The following is a 16365-nucleotide window of genomic DNA, read 5'->3' as shown; positions in this document are numbered from 1 at the left end:
TGATCCCACCATAATTTTGAGAGCTTCAAAATCACTCTATAACAAATTTAAAGTAATTGCTTGAAGCGTAAAATTTCTTTTGACTAGTATTGATTTACTATGGCCCATTAATATCTCAATGCTTCCTCTTTAACTTCATTTCATAACAAAGGACTTTTAATTTTCATCATATTGAATCACCATAAGTGGTTAATACTTCAATTTCCAACCAGTGGCAGGTTCAAATAGAGACCTATAATAATAGTATTATTTCGGCCTAATTTATAAATAAATAAAAAAGACAAGTTTCACGTTTATTAAAAAATATAGTTAAATACATTTAAGTTTTTTGATTTTATGTGAAAGAGATAACACAATTACTAATATACCCTCAATTAAATTGTCTACTATTAACATTATTAAATAATTAATGCAGAGATATTTTTGGAATAAAAGTATTAAATTTATTTATATTTAAGGCCCAAAAAATTAAAAGAATTTTGCTTGTAAATAAAGTCGGAGGGACTATAATAAATATAAGCCCAAAAAGTTAAAAGATTTTTGTTTATAAATAAAGTTGGAGGGAGTATAAATATAGATAGAATACAAGATAGAAAATGTGAGTCTGTCATATAAATCATTAAAATTTCAAAATTTTCCTAAGTATCATCATATGGAAGGTAATATGTCATGAAACCTAAGAAAGAAACAAAGGATAGTGTTGGAGTAGCCTTTTCCGGTGGAAAGGACTTTAAGAACTACACATGGATGCTTAGTAGTATAATCAGCTTTAATCAACATTGTATAATCGGTTTTAATTTTCTTTTTGACTTATTGTAGTGTATAATTTCCTTTCGGCACTACAAATAATTTTAAGGGTAAGGCTAACTTGTGCCCCAAGGCCACATGTTAAAATATCCACAAATAGAAAATTCGTATTGAAAAAACAATAAAAATATTAATTATAAAGTTATATTAAATTTAAGACACAATTTCCAATAAATTTTTACTATATTTATCTCTTAACTTGTGCCCTTGAGGCATAAGTTAGCCTTACCCTAACTTTAATAACTTTTTAGGGAACTTAATTACTCAACTTTCAACTCTTACAGTTAAGTTCCACTCTCACTCTTCAATTATTTTTAAACGATTAGAATTTTAAAAATTTGTTCGCATTTTATAATTAAACACTTAGAATTTTAAAAATTAGTTCAAACATTTTATAATTAAATTGATTAAATTATTTTCAACAATATTTTAATCATGCTCACTTTAAATATGCTCGGGATTAAAAAATATTACATATCAATTAATAAAATTCAATATTCCTAAGTTAAGGGCGAATATTAAAATTTAAATTCTAAATTTCATAGTTGTGTAGATTTTTAATAATTATCTATTTTTTTTATCTACAGATAAAAAAAATTAATACAATCAAAAAGCTTTTAATTTTTATTATACCTTCACTAATATTCAAATTCTATCCTTAACAAATGATTTAGAATATCTTATCCAAATATCCATGATTTTCAAAAAAATATCTCAAAATAATTCTGATTTCAAAAAAAAATTAATCTATCCCACTTTTAAGAGGAGGCGTCAGACCAGTTGGCGCCTCCTCTTAAACTTAGAGAGGAGGCGACAATTGGATTGGCTAGGGCTCCTTGTGTTGTCAATCCAATTGGCGTTCATGTGTCAAGCTTAAAGGGAGGCGACAATTGGATTGACATCTCTGTGTGTTTTGTAATTTTTTTTGAAAAAATCTACATGATAGATAAAGTCGAAATCGGACCAATTCATATTAATATTAATTCCCGTTTACATAAAAAAGACTAATGTTGATGACTGGAATTATAGCACCTTATTCCCCAAATCGCAATTATAAATGATAAAATACACTATATGATGTTAATATATATATATATATATATATATATATATATATATATATATATATATATATATATATATATATATATATATAAAGTCATACTCGTAGTGGAAATTAAATTATTACATCACCATATTATCCAAAGATAAGAAAAATGCAAATAAACTTCAATAAACATTAGAAATCAAATTCTCGTCCCATGATGTTCTGTAATCAGAGCAATATCCCTCTAATACATCGAAAAATAAATATAATATGAAAACGTAAGATGCAAAGTCATCTCTCACTCACAAGCAATCACTGTTGCTGATTATCTGTACAATAAATATCGAAACATACAAAGTAAACTAGAAATGGGTGAGAATAATCCTTACAAATGTTAATGGTGAAAATAAACAGTAGGATAGTTAAAAATAAAAATTTAAATTATTATCACACAACAACATCAGTAATAGAAATTATAATGCAATGTTAATGCACCAACACCTCATCAAAATGCATGTGGTACCAAGTTTTTGGGAATCAGAGGTGTGTTACTGATAGTATCTCACGTTACTGGACAACAACCCTAACACCACTGGACCGAAGTCCTACGTCACTTCGAGACAAAACGCCCGCATCACTGGGTTGAGGTCCTATGTCACTGGACCGAAGTCCTACCTAATCTCCATACAAGTATGATGCATGAACATGAAAACTCATCAACATAACTCAAATATCATACACATATCAAAATAATTATTATGCGTAATCACGCCACAACACTCCAAAATATAGGTTCCACCCTTGAACCAACCCAAAAATTATTTATATAATCAAATTCAATAATTATATAATTTCTCAAAAGAATTATCACTTTTACATTAATTCAACAGAGTTATCAATAGAACTCTAAACAACTCTCTAATAACCCTTATATCTCAAAAATAACTCTATAGTATCCAAAAATACTCAAAAATGCTCAAAAGTGTTATATCAATAACTTACGAGTGATAATTATATGAAACTCTAAATAATTAAATATTTTTAACTAAATTCTAAAATATTATAATTAATAATATTAAAATTATTATTATTATTATTATTATTATTATTATTATTATTATTATTATTATAATATATTAACTAATTTAATCCATTATAATTTACAATAACAATAAAAGGAACATATTCCAAACATACACATGAATACGGCAACAATGAGTTATCAGAATCGAATTGTAACAATGGAAAATCAAATTCCTTATAACAACCGGTAAAACCAAAATAGTGTAAAGAATATAATATTATCTCACAAACATTTCAAACATAGTTAGCAAAACACATAGTGCTTTTAAAACATAACGCAAGTGTCATGCATTACCGAATTGAGGATTCAAAAAAAATCTTTTTCTTTGATTGCATAATTTATTATACTTGTATGTGATAAAATTAAAAATTGGATTTACAATCACAATGACCATAGCAATTTATTCCAAATCACAAAATGACATAATTCATGTGTAAACATATTTGTATGATTAGTGACCTCAGGGGTTTGGGTCAAAACCCCTTTGGTTATAAACAAGGTCAAAAATCATGTATAGTATAAATAAAAATATAGAGATAGGAGGGTAAGGACCCCTCATTATCCTGACTATCCATAAGCACCAATTAGTAAAGAAGTTATCTCCCCTTATCTCGAAATAGATCTTCTTCCAAAATCCTCAGTGTATCCCAATTCTTCACGTTTCTTCAATGTTCACTACAATGTTTTTTTTTTCAGTTTTCTTTTCTCTTTATATTTTTATTTTATTTTCCGATACAACATACCCTCTTTTTTCTTTCGCTTCCCATAATATAATAATAATAATAATAATAATAATAATAATAATAATAATAATAATAATAATAACCATAATAATTATAGTAACTAGCGTTCAGACGAGCACTCCCGTGCCCGTCTGTCCGCTTTTTTTAATGCTCACAGCAGAGAAAAATAAATATTTGTTTTTCTTTTTATGAGGTTTCTACTGTAGGTCGCATTAAAAATAATATTATTACATTTTGAAAATGTTAAATAAAGATATTCAAAATTATATCGAAGCATGCAGAGTAATATTGATACTGTGTAATTAATGACGTTCTTTAAGAGGAATGCCGAACACGAAATCTTTATTCGAAGTATTTTCTTTTTTCCTGCAATTGTTTTCCGTAGTAAAGAAAAATGTAAGACTCTTAAATTAAATTTTTTTTAGAGAAAAAGATAGTAAAATTAATAGTAAGTTGTGTAATATAGCTTTTGCTTACCTTATAAAGATTCGAATCAATTCTTCGTACATCCCTTTATTAATGTGCTCTTGAGATTTTAAAAACTACAAATACATGACGAAATGTCATATTATAAAAGAAATACATTTAGAACACTTGACTCGTTTGAATATAATATGGTTTATTGCGACACAAATAATACCTGGAGAATGGAGATACTTTGTTTTATTCTAGATTTGGTAGAACAACAATTATGACTTGTTTCTGAATTACCTGGATTTCTGGTAAATAAGGAAAACAATGGACTTAGTAAATATATATGGTTTTATTTACATAAACCACAAATAGCAGTTAAATTCATGCATTCAAAAATAATCTAGAGTAAATATATTCTTAAATGAATTAAATAAAAACATCTCTATCCTTTGAGATATTATTTCTCTTTTCACTATTTTCCAAAGTTGTGTTTTATCTGTTATCACTGTGGAGCTCCAACCGATGGAGTAAATTTTCAAACGTTTGACCTGTTTCAATGAGGATGATAAAAATGTTACTGAAAGAGTGATGAAAGTGCAAGAATTTTTTTATACGTATTATGGAAAAGATAAATACACCTTATTGTCGAGTTTGCCGATTGATGAAATACTTTGTTCATCCTTCCATGTGTTCCATTTATCTTCAAAGTCTGTTATCTAAAATTTATTGCATAAGAATAGTGAGAATAACTATCACCCCATTTATATCTAACATAAAAGCATAAAATAAATGATTAAGTATAACTTACTTTCATGTCGAAGCAAGTTTCAACATTCTTTCGTCTCAACTCCTTACATAATTGAAAGATTTCACCGTGTTCTAGTTTGGCTGTATATTAAAGCAAAAGAAAATTATATTTAGTTATTATCTATCTATGATATAAATAATACAATATAAGCTTGGTATGTCGTGTAACCAAAATGGGAATCAACATGTGAGCAATTTTTTCAATGTACTTAATAAATACCTGTGGGTGCGATAAAAGAATTTGTTTGTAGACTACATTTTTTGTGTAGTCACCATCTTCTCCTTTCAATTTTCCTTCCCTGGTTAAAACTCTTGTTGTAGTCTGTGAAACACCCCTGGATAAAGCCACATATAACTGTCCATGACTAAAAACATGTCGTGGAAGATATATTCCAACATTTGGAATGGTTTGTCCTTATGATTTATTTATTGTAATTGAAAAACTTAGTCGCACAGGAAACTGCTTTCTACTAAGGACAAAAGGCAGTCCATCACTTGCAAATGTTTTTATTTTAATTCTAGGCAAAAAAGCACGTTTTCCTGTGTTGCTTCCTATCAAGATTTCCACATCCAACATATTCATAAATAAACCACGACATAATAACCGGGTCCCATTACACAATCCATATCTAGGATCTAGATTTCGTAACAACGTCAATGGTGCACCCTTTTTATCTTTAGAATATATGGTGGCAAACTACCTTGTGCAATTGAGTTTAAGAATTCTTGTTGGTATAAATTATGATTATCTCCTTCAACCTCGTCAAACGAGAACAAATTATGTTCTTCTCCTGGAAATTGATCGATAATCATATCATTCAATTTCTGGACATCATCATTTGTTGGTGTCAAAATAACTCTTTGTACCATATATGGGGCATCCCAACCATGCAATTCTAAATTAGGAAAAATGTGTTGGATAAGTACTTGTATGGAATGTTCACCTTCCCATGGGATTGCAATATGTAAAGGTAACCTCACCATGTCATCTGGTTTGGTAGGTTCAACACCATCACCAATGCGAATAAGAAATTCTGCAAACTCTTGATCATGCAATGATCGCATATTTTGACGCAAATGCAAAATCTTGGTATGATTCCATAAATTAGACTGAACAATACACGCTAAAATCATTTGCGCCTTAGTACCTTTTCTTATAACAGGAAGAACTTGACGAAAATCCCCCCCCCTAATCAGAACTTTTCCACCAAATGGAGCATTGTTGCTACAAATGTCTTGTAATGATCGATCTAAGGCTTCCAAACAATTTTTGTTTGTCATTGGTGTTTCATCCCAAATTATTGCGGCAGCAACTCTAATGAGATTTGCAAGATACTTTTGCTTTTCAATACCACAAATGGAACTCGGTTGAATATCAATAGGTATCTTAAATCGAGACTGTGCAGTCCTACCACTAGGTAACAATGTTGCAGCTATACCAGATGATGCAGTTGCTAAGACAATTTCTCCTCTACTTCTTAAACTTGCCATTAATGTTCTATAAAGGAATGTTTTACCTGTTCCTCCTGGATCATCAACAAAAAATACCCCACTGTGTTTTTGAATAATTACATTCATAATGGTATTGAATGCAATCATTTGATCATTATTTAATTTAGCAATAGATTCAATATCTTCATTGGGGATATCGATCGCTAACTCCTCTTGTATGATACTTGGAACTGCACCTCTGTCTATTGTATTAGGGGGTAATGATGGGAGATCATAATCATCAATATTTTTACCGTGCAGGTTTAAGAGTTCATTCAAGTCCTTCAACAACATATTAGTTAAGTCTAATTCCACAGCATTGTTAGCTGTTTGATAATCCTCTACCATATGTGTAAAAAACTCATTCCAAAGGTCTCTAACATCAGTAGGTTCACAAAATATTAAAATCGTCACGAATAACCTTCGTAAAGCATATGGCATTCGGAGACTCGTAGCCTCAACGAAACAATCACGAATACTATGATCAGTCTCTAGAAATCCCCTATCCTCGGCTGATTTTTTGAATGTACTGAAAGTCATGCCATTATTTGTAAGAAGATATTCCCAACTGGTTGGACCTGTGACATGCGATAACAACAGTCGCAAGTAAAACTTATCTATCTCCGAAGGTGATACCGTATAGATTCTCCCGATAACTTTTCTTGTTGATCGCCTACGATGCCATTCCATATCCCGCTTGTTCCAACAATAATGCTCTGGAATCTCTCTATACAGATACTTTATTGCTTGTGGATCTCATAGATTCAATGCAAAGAATTGTGTGAGCATTATTTTGGAGTTGCGTTCATTATTTAACACATCTGCAATTTACTGATGATCATAAAAGCGCACTTGATGGCGGTTCGGCAAGTGGATCTGCAATCTTTTAACCGAAGGATATAATCGGTAAAGAGTGAATCAAAATATTTTCCATAATGCCTCGGGAGCACAAATCCATCTTGCATCAACATATTGTTGAACTTCATCCATGTATGATCCTTTATGAACCTCCATAGCCACACGATCAGGGCCCCTGTACACATATTTGTATAGATACTTGATACTTTTAATGCTACTGCAAATCTCTACATTGATGTGACAGTCATACTTTAACAGTAACCAAGGGTTATAAGGAACCACCCATCTATTATCGACAGACCTATCTTTACCTAACGATACAAACTCATCAAACCTTCTCCTATACTCGGGATATGAGTCAGTGCCTTGACGTGTTTCATCCAAGAATTCTTTGGGATACCTTTTTTTACAATGTCCGTCTTTCATACATGGAGACTTTCGGTTGATTATGCCGCAAGGTCCGTGGATCATATGTCTTACAACAGCTTCATGCAACTGTGGTTCACATTCTAATTTAGGTATATCTTCTCTTACCATACTATCATAATCTTTTGGGTCACGCAACTTATCCTTACTTTCTAAGACCAATAACATATGCACATGCGGCAGTCCTCGCTTTTGAAATTCAGTGACATACATGTAGCTTTTAACTTTACCCAAGACTCCTTTATTAATAATATCATCCTTCAATTTCTCAAATTTCGAACAAATATTCTTGTTAGCAAATCTGGACGATCTTGTGGTGTTTGAAAAGGCAAAAGTTCTGATGTTATCTCACTCCAAGAAGGATTGCATGTCATTGTTAGAAAAATATCTGGTTTACCGCCATTAAGAACAATAGCCATGCCATCTTCATAACGTTGTGTCATGTCTCGACGACTGCCAATAAATGATGATGGCAATATTATTCTTTTTCCAATGTTCTCTATGATGATTCATGAAATGCATTAGTATTAGAAATATGAATTATTAGCATTAGAAGTACAACTAATTATTAATCTAAAATTGTATATTTATGCTATATGAATTTGTACCTGCATTAGTTTCACCAACATGCAAAGCATCATGTAAACCTTGGTACAATTCAGAACGTATATCACTTTGGTGCTCTTTAATCCACCTTAATGTCCCTGATTCAATTTTGACATAATTGTCTACAACATATTGTTGCAACAGTCGACCCGCATTTAACAACATTGATTGATCATTTGGGCGAATCTACAGTTGATTGAAAAAAATGTCGGTGTTAAATGTAAAGTTTTTTAAACAACACTTAGCTAAGTAGATTATCTACTAAAATTAATCCAAATTTACCTAAAGCATGTAACTGTAATATGCTCGACATGACACTCTTCGTCCATTGCAATTTGTTGTCTTGATGTCCCAACCATGCGTCCCAAATGGAAACAATACAGGGTATTGCAAAGGATCATAATATCCCTTTGTCTCTTGAACTTTCTTGAGATTTCCACCACAACGAATGAAATTAATATCCCTTCCATAATCCATAGAATCTGCATTACATCCAAAAATAATTGCCGCAACTTGTTCAGCAGTTGGAAGATTGTATTGATGGTGATTACTTGGACGCTCTTTAAGTATGAGGCTACATTCACTGATATTTGGAAGTATTGAAAGTTGCTTGAACCTAATTACAAAAGGATTAAACTGATGGAGCATTTTCTGTAATTTGTGAACTACATTTTGGTGCAGCTGTGGATTTTCCTGCATTCTATTATGTAGCTCATTATCGGTGTCGTAGATGTATAGTTGTAAGAAATGCGGTCTGACACCCTCATTTGGATAGAAACCTCCTATGTTATGGTAAAAATCACCTTGAGCACGAAATGTGTATATATCACGACCAGATGCAAGAATATTCTCATCAACATGAAGACCAATTGAAGTGAACGAAAGCACATGGTTATAACTTCGAATATGTTGCCTAAAATGTTTTCCTTCAGCCGAACCATCCAAAAATAATTGTTGCAATTCTATAGGAGCATCAACTCGTGAGAATGATACCTTTCCACCATTACAACATGTGTCACGTGATTCATGATGAAACAATCTTGCATTGCAGTGTCTACAGGTAAATGGATGAGGCAACCGGGATTTTTCCATCATCATATTATTTTTGAAATTTCGAGCAATATTGTGCTTTGCTCGAAAAGCATGTCCTGGTTCTACAGGCAGGAGTTTGATATCGATTACTAAATATTATCTAAAATCTAAAATACAAATAAAAAATATATGCAAGATGCCTCAATTATTATATTTTAATATTGCATGATTTTAAATTTTACGTCACATGAGCAAAGACTACATTTATTTGAAGCAAAATTTTTACGAACATACCTTGAGGACGACGTGATAATGCACCATTTTCTCTGGCGTCCATGTTAACATATGATATTACTGCATCCTCCAAAGCTTCATCAACATCCATATCATCTGATACAAAAATAATAATTAATATATATACATTTGTAAAAATTAATACTCGCATACTTAGAATTATATCACTTATACCTGTATCGGATTGACTTGTGTTGTTTCGTTGATTAGGTGATGTGCAATTACGATTTGCGGGTTTAAATACATAAAATAAGATATGACGAAAGCGAACAAAATTATGAAATGTAATATATATATATATATATATATATATATATATATATATATATATATATATATATATATATATATATATATATATATTGATCATCACCAACCAAGTGCAACATCATTAACATGTGTAATTCTACTTGGGTCGGCTTCACTGTCATGAGTTCCTTGAAAGTGTGATCTTGGAAAAGTCATATTTGTAAAATTTTGAAATGGAACTCTCGACTGACTGTTTATAGGGCGAGATGTTAGAGCTTGTTTCTCTTGCTCTTTTCGCCACCTATAATTTTCACGTCGTCTCGACAAATTGTTTTCTCTCTGCTCGTTGCTCATATTTTGTCTCCTCTTCCTTTCATTTTCGGCCCTTCTTGACCTCTGTTGTTGACTTGATATTTGACGGGTATTATTTTCCATTTTATTAATGTAATTGTCAGCTGGAAACTATACCGAATCCTCTATAAAAACAATTGATCGAAAACTGATATATCATCAGAAGATGATTTGATATAAATTTTCTTCTTCAATCACTACATATTATAGACTAAATAAAATTAATTATGCATGTTATAAGTTACCTATACCTATATATAGATGGCATAATTTATCTTTAGTTCTTTTAAAATAAATAACACAATATAATTAAAAAAATTATGTACTTGGTAATTATTTTCATATTATGTACTTGGTAATTATTTTCATATTTAGATGCATAAATATTACACAGTATCAAAAATATTTATTTCATCTTCATCTTTACCGTAAAATTAAAATTAAAAAAAATTGTATTCTATAAGAGAGAACAAAGTCAAAATGCAATGCAAAATAAATATGAAAGAGCATATCACAAAGTTGATTATACAAATATTTTGAAGTTATATCCGTTTGTATTTTGTTACTTATCCTTTCTTATTTTTGTTAGTGGTGTGGGGTGTTTCTATATATATCTTAAATGATCAATGGATGCAACAAATTCTAGTCACATTATATTGTTCACGTGTCTACAAAATATGCACTTATACTTGTAAATGAGTTTAAGTTATTACTTGCATGTCAGCCACGTGCGAAAGAAACATTTATACCTGTTACTATCTAGGCTCCATTTTTACTTCATCTCTTCAAAGTTTACACTTTTCTCAAGTTTAGTTTATCAATTCTTCAAAACATCTTTATCCTTTAGAACACAACTACTCACCATGACTTGCTTCAATCCTAATCTCCCACTTCTTGCATCTCTATGTGCTTTCCTTTTCCTTTCTAATCCAGCTCACTGTAGTGATACTTTTCTTCTCTCTTACACTTTCTATTCCCTTACATTTTTAAAATATTTTTTATCTCTTTTGGTTACTTTTCCAGAAACTTTAAATTATTTCAATAACTTCAATTGAGTCATGCATCTTTTTCATGTTTCTGCATTAAACTTTGAGGGTTTTTATAAGAACACCACAAAGTTTCAAGTATACTATAAATTTAAATATGTTGTTGATTTTCGCAAATAACCTATTTTGTGCTTTTTAGTCATAATATGTTGCATGACGTACATAAATGTTGATAAATTGATGTTAACGTTAACACTACAGCAGATGGAGTCACAATATAAGAATTTAATTATTAAAAGTGAAATAATTATAAATAGGTATAAGTGATATTTTTTAGTGAGATTTCATTTTCATTTTTTTTCACATAATATTGAATTTGCGCATTCAAAATAATTTTAATAATTAAATTATTTCTATTTAATCTAACACAGTTAAAATACATTAAATATATCACTTATGTAATAATTATATAATATATTATTGTATTACACTTTATTTAAAATACGTTAAAATAAGTGTTGCAGTGAATAAGATGAGTTTATTATTCAAATTATGAAAACATATTAAAATAAGCATTACACTTTGTATGTTACCCAAAATACGTTAATATTGTTTTCTTTTAAGTAATAAAATATTATGTTACCTAAAATTTCCACCAATTTATTTATTATTAATTAATAGTTAAATTTCGTTCAACTAATTATTTTAATAAGTAATTAATAATTAAATTATTATAGTATGTTAGTCCATTAAATCAATTTAAGTTATGAACATCACACCCCCACTAAATCAGTTGTGGATTCTGTCCGTTGCATTTTGTTTAGGCCGTTACCTAAATATATAGGTGATCTTTTTATTTTATTTTTAAGTTAATTAAATATAATTAATTAAATTAATTAAAGTTGTGGCCATGACAATCCACTAAATCAATTAATCCATGACAAACTTTTAGTATTTAGTTGCTTCTCCTCGATGAAAAGGTATACCATTATGATTTTTATAAAGAAATAATTTTCTTTAATTATATTTATATCTCACAAAATATAACAACCAATATGATTCTAGAAGTTGTGGACATGACAATCCACTAAATCAATTAAATGTAATTAATTAAACTAACTAAAGAGTGATTACCCATTAACTAACTACCCTTCCAACATGGTGGCTAACCAATTCAGAGGTTAAATGTTTCCAAAGCTATATATTTCATTAAGAATTCCTTTCTTATAAATTGATAAAGATTCAAGAATTAACATGTGAAACTGACCACATAGAGTGAATTTTCAATGCGGTCACCGCGAAGCACTTCCCCAAGATTTTCTGCACTATCTTGTATTTTTTTGGGTGCAGGATAAGGAAGTGAATAATATGAGTATGGGAGTTGGGTCTTTATTGATGTTAATTTGTTTACTTTCACTTTCAAAACTTCTCCCTGCAACAGATAAATATTGAGCAAGTCAGTTAAGGACATAAGAAATAGACCTACGATGAATCCTTATAATTATAATCAAATCAAGATTATGACAAAAAGATATATCACATTTTACACAATCCATGACATTTTTTTGCAACAAAATATCCATAGTATAGCTTCAGTCCTTACAAAAAGCTACATGAATATTCAATTGATTTCTGCGTCTTTCACAAGTACCATTAATTAAGTCAAAAATTCAATGATGGAAGTTGATCTGATGACATATCCTTCATATTTAGAAATACATCACCGCGTTTCACCTTAGACAATAAGAACAACTATCTCTAACCTCACACATCTCACTATAACACCCATCACTCAATCCATCCATTCAAACAGACACTGCAATCAGTTTTAGGCCAAATTAAGTAAGTGATAAAACACAGAAAAAGAGTAGTAGAAATCAAAACCTAAACCACATAATCCTCCATATATCAAAAAGTTAAATCAGTGAACAATTTTCTTCGAAGCGATCCACTGAAATTAAGATCAATTCATTTCAAACACACTCGTACCTCTTATCTCAAAATGAATTTGAGAAATTGATTTGGTTATGGAAGAGAGAGATATAGTAAAAGAGGAAGGAGACAAATGTGGGGTTGGTATGATTATGAATTTTTCTCCTAACTTTCGCGTGGAGAGAGAAAAAAAAAAGAGAGAAAGAAAGAAATGTTTTTATTTTTGAAATATGCAGTTATCATATATAGTGGTGTTAGAGGAAGTTATTTAGTATATTTGATGTGTTGGAGGAAGTTATTTGATGTGTTCATGGAGGTTACATATTTAATAAATGCGTTTTTATTTTGTATTTTTTTTTTAATTTAATAATTGATAGTAATTATAACAATTGATAAAGGATAAAATTGGAAGAAAAAAAGGCCATACCATTTTCATGTATCCCCTTTATCTATAGGTATAGATAATAACGGTAATAATAATAATAATAAACCATAATAATTTCTGGCTTTTCACTTTTTGTTTCTCTTTTGATTTCATAAGAATTAAACAAATTCCCAAAATTAAATATTCCAATTAATCATCCCAACTAAATAATCATTTTACTTTAATAATAAAATAATCACACCTTAAATAATTATTTAAATAAATATTTAAATCAATTAAATACATATCTAAATAATTATTTAAAATACTAAATTAATTAAATAAATATTTTTACACTCCCCGTTCTCAAAACCAATCAACCCTAGTAATTATAAAATTACCAAAATACCCCAAATCATCATAAATAGTTGATAACATCAATCAAATCACACACCAAATACAAAAATAATTTAAAATAGCAAAATTTCTAAGTCGAGGCGTTATAACTCTCCCCCACTTAGAAGATTTTCCCTCGAAAATTACCAGATAAAAATAGATCCAGATGAGACTCATTTATCCGACTTTTTGACTCCCAAGTCATGTTGCCTCCAGCAGGTCCTCCCTAGACGACCTTCACAAGAGCAATCTCCTTATCTCTGAGTTTCTTCACTTTTCAATCCGCAATCCTCAAAGGTAAAGCCTCCACAGTCAGATTATCCCTCACTTGCACATCATACATCTGAATCACATGAGAAGGATCAGATATATACTTCCAGAGCTGGGACACATGGAATACATCATGGAAATTTTCCAGCGGCGGAGGTAAAGTTATTCTATAAGCAACAACTCCAACCCGCTGAGTGATCTGGTATGAACCAATGAAACAAGGTGTAAGCTTCTTTGACTTCAGCGCACACCCAACACCGGTCACCGGAGTGACTCTCAGAAAAACATGATCACCCTCACTAAAATCAATAGCCTTCCTCCTCTTGTCATGGTAACTTTTCTGCCTGCTTTAAGATGCCTCCATCTTCTCTTAGATCATCTTCACCTTCTCGGCGGTCTGCTGAACAATCTCAGGACCAATCACAACATTCTCTCCAAACATCATACCAACATAGAGGAGTTCTACACCTCCTACCATAGAAATCCTTAAAAGGTGTCATCCCAATACTGGAATGGTAACTATTATTATATGTGAACTCTATCAATGGAAGGTGGTCATCCCAAGCACCTCCCTGCTCTAGGACACAAGCTCGCAACAAATCCTCTAGAGACTGAATCGTCCTCTCAGTCTAGCCATCAGTTTGTGGATGATACATAGAACTCAACCTCAACTTAGAACCCAAAGCATCATGTAAGATCCCCCAAAATCTAGACGTGAACCTCGGGTCTCTATCAGAAACAATACTAGATGGAATACCATGAAGCCTCACAATTATGCTAATATAAATATCTGCTAGCTTCTGCAATGACAAACTTATCTAATCGGAATGAAATGACTTGATTTAGACAATCTATCCACAACGACCCATATAACATCATTTCCTTTTGCAGTGTTTGGTAAACCTGTCACAAAGTCCATCGATATATTGTTCCACTTCCACTCAGAGACATCCAACGGTTGCATTAGTCCACATGGTTTTGGTGCTCCACCTTTGACTTTTGACAAGTCAAGCAAGAGTACACAAACTGAGCAATGTCTCTCTTCATTCCCGGCCACTAAAACAACTTTTTCAGATCTTGGTACATCTTAGTAACACCTGGATGAATACTCAAAATGCTTCTATGGCTCTCCTCCAAAATCACCCGCTTGAGCTCCGGCACATCAGGTACACAAACCGTATTCTAAAATCTCAAGACACCATTATCATCACATCTGAAATATGGATCCACAATTTGGTTATCTGAAGACAATCGATCAACTAAAGTTACATCCTTCGTCTGACCCTCTCTAATCTCATCAAGAAATCAACTGATCAACTTCAGCATACCCAATCTCACACTAGTAGTTGTCACTTTGCATACTAAACTAAAGTCTCTGAACTATAGATCAATTACTACTCCCTGACCATCAAAGCTAAAATGAGTAAAAATTTCCAACTCAAAGCATCTGCTACAACATTGGCTTTACCGAAATGGTAATTCAAACCAAAGTCATAGTCTTTCAAGAATTCTAACCACCTCCTCTGACGCATATTCAATTCCTTATGATCAAACAAATATCTCAATCTCTTATGATCATTCAATACCTCAAATCGGGAGCCATATAAATAGTGTCACCACCCTTTAGCATAACACCACTACTGCCAACTCTAACTCATGGGTAGGATAATTCTTCTCATGACCTTCTGTTCTCACGAAATATAAGTTACTACCTTGCCATTCTGCATAAGTACACCACCTAGACCCATCTTGGATGCATCACAATACACCACAAAAGGTTCTTTTGCATCTGGTAAAATTAGAACTAGCACCATCGTATACCTTTTCTTCAGTTCTCAAAAACTCTCATTGCACTGGATTTCCCAAACCAAAGCTTGACCCTTTCGAGTTGAATGAGTCAAAGATAGAGATAACTTCAAAAAACCCTTGATGAATCTTCAGTAATAACCAGCCAGTCCAAGGAAACTTCTGATCATTAGTAACTGACTTAAGAGCTTCCCACTGTAGCATTTCATCTACTTTAAAAGATTCTACCACCATTGAAATTTAAGTGAGACACTATAGGTAGATCACTAATTACATTATTCCCCTCTGCCTCCAAAGAAACCAACATCATAAACACTTGCGCACCCTCTTTCACAGACTCATCCAATTGCTTAGTATAACAGACAACCTTTCACCTCTGACGAACTCAGGTTCATGCTCTA

The 16365-nt window shown here is 31.3% G+C and overlaps 2 protein-coding genes across 2 annotated transcripts; both read right to left on the bottom strand.

The window, feature by feature from the left end:
• Window positions 1-5557: 5557 nt before the first annotated feature.
• Window positions 5558-7084, bottom strand: LOC127122710 (uncharacterized). The gene has a single exon (XM_051053005.1). The coding sequence runs from the start codon at window positions 7082-7084 to the stop codon at window positions 5558-5560; it is 1527 nt and encodes a 508-aa protein (XP_050908962.1).
• A 228-nt stretch (window positions 7085-7312) lies between these two features.
• LOC127122708 (uncharacterized) lies at window positions 7313-7891 on the bottom strand. The gene has a single exon (XM_051053004.1). The coding sequence runs from the start codon at window positions 7889-7891 to the stop codon at window positions 7313-7315; it is 579 nt and encodes a 192-aa protein (XP_050908961.1).
• Window positions 7892-16365: the final 8474 nt, after the last annotated feature.

The sequence above is a fragment of the Lathyrus oleraceus genome, chromosome 2 (assembly GCF_024323335.1).
Source record: "Lathyrus oleraceus cultivar Zhongwan6 chromosome 2, CAAS_Psat_ZW6_1.0, whole genome shotgun sequence".
Taxonomy (NCBI): Eukaryota; Viridiplantae; Streptophyta; class Magnoliopsida; order Fabales; family Fabaceae; genus Lathyrus; species Lathyrus oleraceus.
Note: the sequence above shows the minus strand (reverse complement) of the source record. Positions and strands in the feature narration are given on the sequence as shown.

Bases quoted from the DNA above. Each gene is read 5' to 3' on its own strand.
- LOC127122710 (XM_051053005.1), bottom strand. From the start codon at position 7,084: ATGGAATGGCATCGTAGGCGATCAACAAGAAAAGTTATCGGGAGAATC.
- LOC127122708 (XM_051053004.1), bottom strand. From the start codon at position 7,891: ATGTATGTCACTGAATTTCAAAAGCGAGGACTGCCGCATGTGCATATG.